The sequence below is a fragment of the Bombina bombina genome, chromosome 8 (genome assembly GCF_027579735.1).
Source record: "Bombina bombina isolate aBomBom1 chromosome 8, aBomBom1.pri, whole genome shotgun sequence".
Lineage (NCBI taxonomy): Eukaryota > Metazoa > Chordata > Amphibia > Anura > Bombinatoridae > Bombina > Bombina bombina.
The window spans coordinates 327,788,341-327,795,840 of NC_069506.1; the positions used below are offsets into that span (position 1 = coordinate 327,788,341).

At 35.5% G+C, this 7,500-nt stretch overlaps 1 protein-coding gene across 5 annotated transcripts in view; it reads left to right on the forward strand.

The window, feature by feature from the left end:
* Positions 1-7,500, forward strand: part of ETS1 (ETS proto-oncogene 1, transcription factor) — a 263,261-nt gene that overhangs the window by 254,372 nt on the left and 1,389 nt on the right. For all 5 annotated transcript variants that reach the window (XM_053691556.1, XM_053691554.1, XM_053691555.1 and 2 more), the window contains 2 exons: positions 5,071-5,189; positions 5,721-7,500. The exon at positions 5,721-7,500 is cut by the window's right edge and continues 1,389 nt beyond it. In XM_053691556.1, coding sequence (XP_053547531.1) covers positions 5,071-5,189; positions 5,721-5,936 — 335 coding nt within the window. In that variant the 3' untranslated portion in view covers positions 5,937-7,500. The remainder of the gene's footprint in view (positions 1-5,070; positions 5,190-5,720) is intronic.

Consider the following 7,500-nt stretch of genomic DNA (forward strand, 5'->3'; position numbering starts at 1 on the left):
TAGCAGACCGGACTGGTGTGGCTGTGGCGGTTAAGGGCGAAAGCAGATTGTGGATTGTCAATTTTCATTCACGTGAGTGACTGTGTGTCCCCTTAAATTCATCCATTTGCTGGAACATAACATACTAAATCTCTGCATGGCTGTCATCTGCACTGCATGGCGTGTATATATCCTAAGGATATCCCACTCAAACGCTACCTGTATCCTACAGGGTCTGGTGCAGCAGGATGTTGCATGTCTGTGACTTTTTACTTTTATACAGAGATTCATTTCCGTAGTCCTTTCTTTTTTTTTTGTGATTCCAATAATTGGTTTAATGGTCTGCACCAAGTTATAATATAAAACGAATGCTGCTGCATTAACATTAGTAGTACAGATCTTAGTGTGTTGCACTTTCACAAGAATGAATCGGGCTCAGAAAATTGCCAATGTGGCTTGCGGCTGCTTTGCTTTCTTCGGCATTCGGATCGTCTGTCTAAAATAAATGGAAAGTGAAACCAATACCTACGTATAAATTACTGCTTGACTGAGGCAGAAAATAGATAGAAAATCCTTATTCAAAATAGTGATATCCAATTTTCAATAAAGCAAAGAATCAAAATACTTTTAAATACTCTGATTGAACAAACATTTTTTTTTAATATAATATCTCTTGTTTTTTTACAAGGAGGCTAAAACAAAACCTATTCAGGAAGCGAGTCATAGAGCAATATTCTGTTCCTGCAACAGCATTGAAATAGTTAATACGGCATTGTAGGATAATGGATAGCTTTAAAATATTTACTTATTTTAATGGAATAGCTCTCTTTAGCCTGGGAATGTTCCTTTCCCTGCTCACTCCTGAGGCCTGCGGTCACAGTGCATAACAGCTGCGGCTTGATAAATCTAGCCAAGAGCGTGCGCAGGTCAGAATACATTATAGTTTCTTTTTTAGCTCACCAGGGTTCAATATCCCCTGAGTTATGAGGAGAGAATGGAGCGGTTATTGCGAAGAATTTTTCTGGATTTATGAAATACTGTCCGGTCGTCTTCATTCTTTCTATTCTCTGTAGTGTTCTTTATCTTCAGTTGTCCTTGTCCTTAGTGTTTTATGTTATGTTCAGAGTTCTGGGGAAAAATAAAAACTTTATTCTTTTACGAGACACCAGACAACCTTTTTATATTGACTATGGAGGAATCTTGGGACAAAACTGTACTATCTTTCTTTCTGGTTATTTTTAGTTACAGGTTTCCCCCTCTCTCCCCTTCTGACTGAATTGGGAGACATTTTTTTCCAATGATATCACATTCCTAATATGTGACAAACTGAATCACCCGGCTGGTCTGGCCACTATGCCAGGCTATGTCCAAACAGACACTTCATTGTGACCAGGAATACCATGTGAAGCTCATTGACTGGGTTTTTTAGTCTTTGAACCCCATTCAGGGCAGAGTTCATAGGGGTGCAGTAGAAAAGAGAAATATGCTGTTGTCTGAGCATCGGTCCAGTTAAATGGAGCTTCAATCTCTTCTGCGTCTCTTGGATACAAAAGTAAAAGAGCATTAAACACCTCTTGGTTTAGTGTGTAACAAAAACTTCTTATCACGCGCTTCCTAGAGAGCCACAAAAGCAAATTCTCTAACCAAGGTTTCCAAATTCTGCAAATCAGATAACTGGTTTAGGGTATTTACAGCATTTGGAAAACCTAGGTTCAGCATTTGCTTTTTGACCTCTAAGAAGTGGTGGAAAAGCATTTTTTACACAAAAGCGAGACGTGTTTAAAGGTACAGTCTACACCAGAATTGTTATTGTTTTAAAAGATAATCGCTTTATTACCCATTCCCCAGTTTTGCGTAACCAACACAGTTATATTTTTATACTTTTTACCTCTGTGATTACCTTCTGTCTAAGCCTCTGCAACCTCCCCTTTATTTCAGTTCTTTTGACAGACTTGCAGTTAAGCCAATCAGTGCTGGTTCCCAGGTAACTTCACGTGCATGAGCACAGTGTTATCTATATGAGACACATGAACTAACACCCTCTAGTGGTGAAAAACTGTTAAAATGCATTCTGAAAAGAGGTGGCCTTCAAGGTCTAAGAAATTAGCATATGAACCTCCTAGGTTAAGCTTTCAACTAAGAATACCAAGAGAACAAAGCAAAATTGGTGATAAGAGTAAATTGGAAAATTGTTTAAAATTACATGCCCTGTCTGAATCATGAAAGTTTATTTTAGACTAGACTGTCCCTTTAATATCATTAATCATTTAGTGTGATTTTAATTAGGAGAGATGCTGATTTTAATCAAGTTGTTCTTTCCTTGGGTAGAAAATGTTTTTCTGAACAAATCTTCCATTAAAGTGCATGTCTTGTCTTGACAACTCTAATCTCTAAAAAAAACTGTACATGTTCTAGAACTGTATGTGACTGAACGTAGGAAGCCAGTTACTTGTGTGCTTTGCTATTTATAATACGGTCTATATTTTCATTGATAACGGAAACAAAAACCCATATTTCTAACCTAGATTTTTTTTATTGTGTATCTAATATTGGCAGGCACAGACTACATACTACACACACACACACTACATACTACAAACATACACACAGTACAAATACACACACTACATACTACACACACACACACACTGTACATGCGCACACACACACACACTGTACATATATACACACACACACACACTGTACATGTACATACACACACACTGTACATGTACATACACACACACTGTACATGTACACACACTGTACATGTACACACACACACACTGTACATGTACACACACACACACTGTACATGTACACACACACACAGTATATACATACACACACACACACACACTGTACATGTACACACACACACACTGTACATGTACACACACACACACACTGTACATGTACACACACACACTGTACATGTACACACACACACAGTATATACATACACACACACACACATATACACACACACACAGTATATACATACACACACAAACACACACAGTATATACATACATACATACATACACACACACACACACACACACACACACACACACACACACACACACACACACACACACCATATACATACATACATACACACACACACACACACACACACACACCATATATATACATACATACATACACACACACACACACACACCATATATATACCTACATACACACACACACACACACACACACACACCATATATATACATACATACATACACACACACACACACACACACACACACCATATATACATACATACACACACACACACACACACCATATATATATATACATACACACACACACACACACCATATATATATATACATACATACATACACACACACACACACACACACACACACACACACACACCATATATATACATACATACATACACACACACACACACCATATATATATATACATACATACATACATACACACACACACACACACACACACACACACACACACACACATACCATATATATACACACACACACACACACACCATATATATACACACACACACACCATATATATACACACACACACACCATATATATACACACACACACACCATATATATACATACATACATACATACATACACACACACACACACACACACACACACACACCATATATATACACACACACACACCATATATATACACACACACACACACACACCATATATATACATACATACATACATACACACACACACACACACACACACACACACACACACACACACACCATATATATACATACATACATACACACACACACACACACACCATATATATACACACACACACACACACACACACCATATATATACACACACACACACACACACCATATATATACATACATACACTGCTGAACTGTTGATTTGATAAAAAAATTTGCAAGGCATTGAGGTCTAAAAACCCCAATACAAACAAACCTGTAACCACACGTGCATGCAACTATATATATATGGGTTAGCAGATAACTTGATGTTGGGGAGGAAGGAGGGTGAGAGGGTGTAACACGGAGATATAGATTAAAGAGTGTAGTGAAATAAAAGTATTTATTTAGGGTACTCATACTAATGTAATGTTAGGCAATTTTGAAAAATTTTCCAATTGACTTTGTTCTATTGTTTAAAAACAGGAAGGTAAAGACAGGAGCATGCCTGTCTGGAGCACTATTTGGCAGTAATTTTGTAAAAATAATTGTAATGATGTTGTACATTACGCAAGCCCTTCTGCTATCTAGGTCTCCATCTGCTTATGTATTCTCTCCAACAAAGAATACTATGAGAAAAAAGTACATTTGAAAATAAAAGTAAATGTAATTTTTTAAATTGTATTATCTAGATCATGAAACAAAAATGTGGGATTCATGCCCCTTTAAAGATGAACAAAATACAGTACACGGATGGTTTAATGTTTCCTATGTTGCTTTTACTAACTGTAAGGTCAATAAACTTCAGCTCATTTGTTGTTCATGGAAAAAATTGAGACATATTGAGAAATTGCCCTTTTAAGTGTATAATAGAAAAAGTTTACATTTAACATCTTTTTCTACAATTAGACATGTTTTATATTTTAGTATGAAGTGTTATGTCTGATTTTAAGAAGACATTTTAAACATATTTTTTTTATTAAATTATTATTTTTATAACATAGATACATAGATGGCAGATATGAACCATAGGTGCAACAACTCTGCCCAAAATTCCCTATAATTATATTTTTAAGATGTTCATAACTTTGTATACGGCCAATTGTTAGACTTGAAAGTTGACTAAAAACTATTTATCACTATTATTTGTCATGCAACTACCACCTTCAGCAAAGCTGCTACATACAGTACAATGTTACCTTTCCACTTTTTCTCTTCTTAATGAAAATCATGAATTATTTTTTTCCATATGTCATTAATTGGACTCTGATGGCATTAGATAAATGTGAAGCATTTGCTTGCTGAATACATATTGTAAGGGACAAACGGGAACAAGATATAATGTGCCTGCCTTTTTTTTTTTTTTTGCAGGAAGTGGGCCTATTCAGCTTTGGCAGTTTCTCTTGGAGTTATTGACGGACAAATCCTGCCAGTCTTTCATCAGCTGGACGGGGGATGGCTGGGAGTTCAAACTGTCTGACCCAGATGAGGTGGGTGGCTTGTGCACAGGTGCTGTGCAGTACTTTAACAGTCATGAACTGTATGCTGGTGCAAAATAACCATGCATAGATCCTATTATATCAAGCAGGAATAACTCAATTTTGTAGCTGGTTGATACGATACGTTGATGATTATTTTACATGGAAAATGTAACCGTGTTTGCACAACATTAGTTGTGGTTATGATAGTCCATGGATATATAAATATCTATATAAAGAAGCTAAGTCTTGGAAACAAAACATTTTAAGGTGTCCATAGCTGGTGTAATTTATGAAAAGTTTGAGTCTATACTCTAACTATGACTTTATAGATCAAGTTTGTCAGACTTAGGTAGGATGTTTTTGCTGCAGACTAAAACATACTACTGTTAGACGACATGCATCATCAAGGCAGTTAAAAAAAAAAATTCATTATTGGTTGATAATAAAATATAATAAGATGTTTTTAGGTTTTGCATCGGTAACTGCTTCTAAGATATATATGAACAAAAAACAAACCATTTTGTTTTCATCCTTTCACAGGTTGCAAGGCGCTGGGGCAAGAGGAAAAACAAGCCAAAAATGAATTACGAAAAGCTAAGTCGGGGGCTGCGTTACTACTATGACAAAAATATCATTCACAAAACTGCAGGGAAGCGATATGTCTATCGTTTTGTTTGCGATTTGCAAAGTCTTCTTGGATACGTGCCTGAAGAGCTTCACGCTATGCTTGATGTTAAACCAGACACTGATGAATAAGGTGGAGCATAGGAAACAAAATGGGAAAGGACATAAAACCCATAGATCTAAGCACCTATCTGAGACCATTCGTTGTTCAGAGTAACAAGATGGATGCAAAGGATTCTGGGAAAGGGATGTTACTGGGAAGAGTGTCACAAGTCTTTTTTGTTTAACAGCCCATGGAAGATGGAGGGAACAAAAAAGCTGACTTTGGTTGCTCACTGCCTGGAAAATTCCACAATATTTTTTTATTTTTTTTTAAGTTGAACAGGAAGAACTTTATTTTAAAATTCATTTTATTATTAAATGTTGTGCCAGTATTTTCTGTGATATTTTTTTTTTAAACAAATGCATTATTTTGCTTTTGCGTTTGTTTAATTTTTATAGCCAGCTTATTGCCAACTGACGCAAACCGATATATCAAATATCGGGCTAATTACAAATAAAAATGAGAAAACTTGGCTATTTAAAACAAACATTTTTACACCAGCTAATTTTTAATATTTAAAGCCATATTCTCTCAGATGGGCCATATACAAAAGGGAACTACAAATATTGGTTTTTAATTAAGATTATATTACCAGGTTTCTGTTCTCAATTTATATGAACACCTACATATACAAACTCGCACATACATATACATGCACACGTACATATACAAGCACGCACAGATACGTATACATGCACACATACATATACAAACACACACACATACGTATACAAACACATACATATACAAGCACGCACACATACATACACAAACACATACGTATACAAACACGCACACGTACATATACAAGCACACATACATATATACATGCACATATACAAACACATGTACATATATACATGCACATATACAAACACATGTACATATACATGCACACGTACATATATACAAACATGTACATATACATGCACACGTACATATACATGCACACGTACATATACAAACACGTACTTATACACGCACACATGCATACATGCATACATGTACATATACATGCACACGTACATATACAAACACACACATACGTATACAAACACGTACTTATACACGCACACATACATACATGTACATATACAAACACGTACATATACATGCACACGTACATGTAAAAGGACGCACACATACATATACAAACACATACACATACTGTAGCAGGGATAGATAACTAATATCTAACATATATTATAAAAAGATGTTAAGATTTTCCAAAATGTTTAATGTAAATGTTCTTAAAAATGCATCTTCCTTGTTTTTGCTAAGCAGCACCTAAACAAATTCAAACGAGCACCATGAAACGCGTTTAGAATTCCCAAGTTGTGTTTTATACAGAAAATGTGTATATATTTTACAAGAAGCTTGTTTTTTTTAAAAAACCTTTAAAAGAGAGGACTGTACAGCTTTTTTCCCCCCTAACTGTGTCTTATCAGTTTTAAAGGTTGTGCCAAAGAGATTAACCCATTGAGTACTGAACTTGTCATTAATACACTTTCAGTCATTAAAGCCGAAATATTGAGATAGTTACAGGACTTCTTCTGCAAGCAACAAAATAAATATAAATTTAAGGGGTTTTTA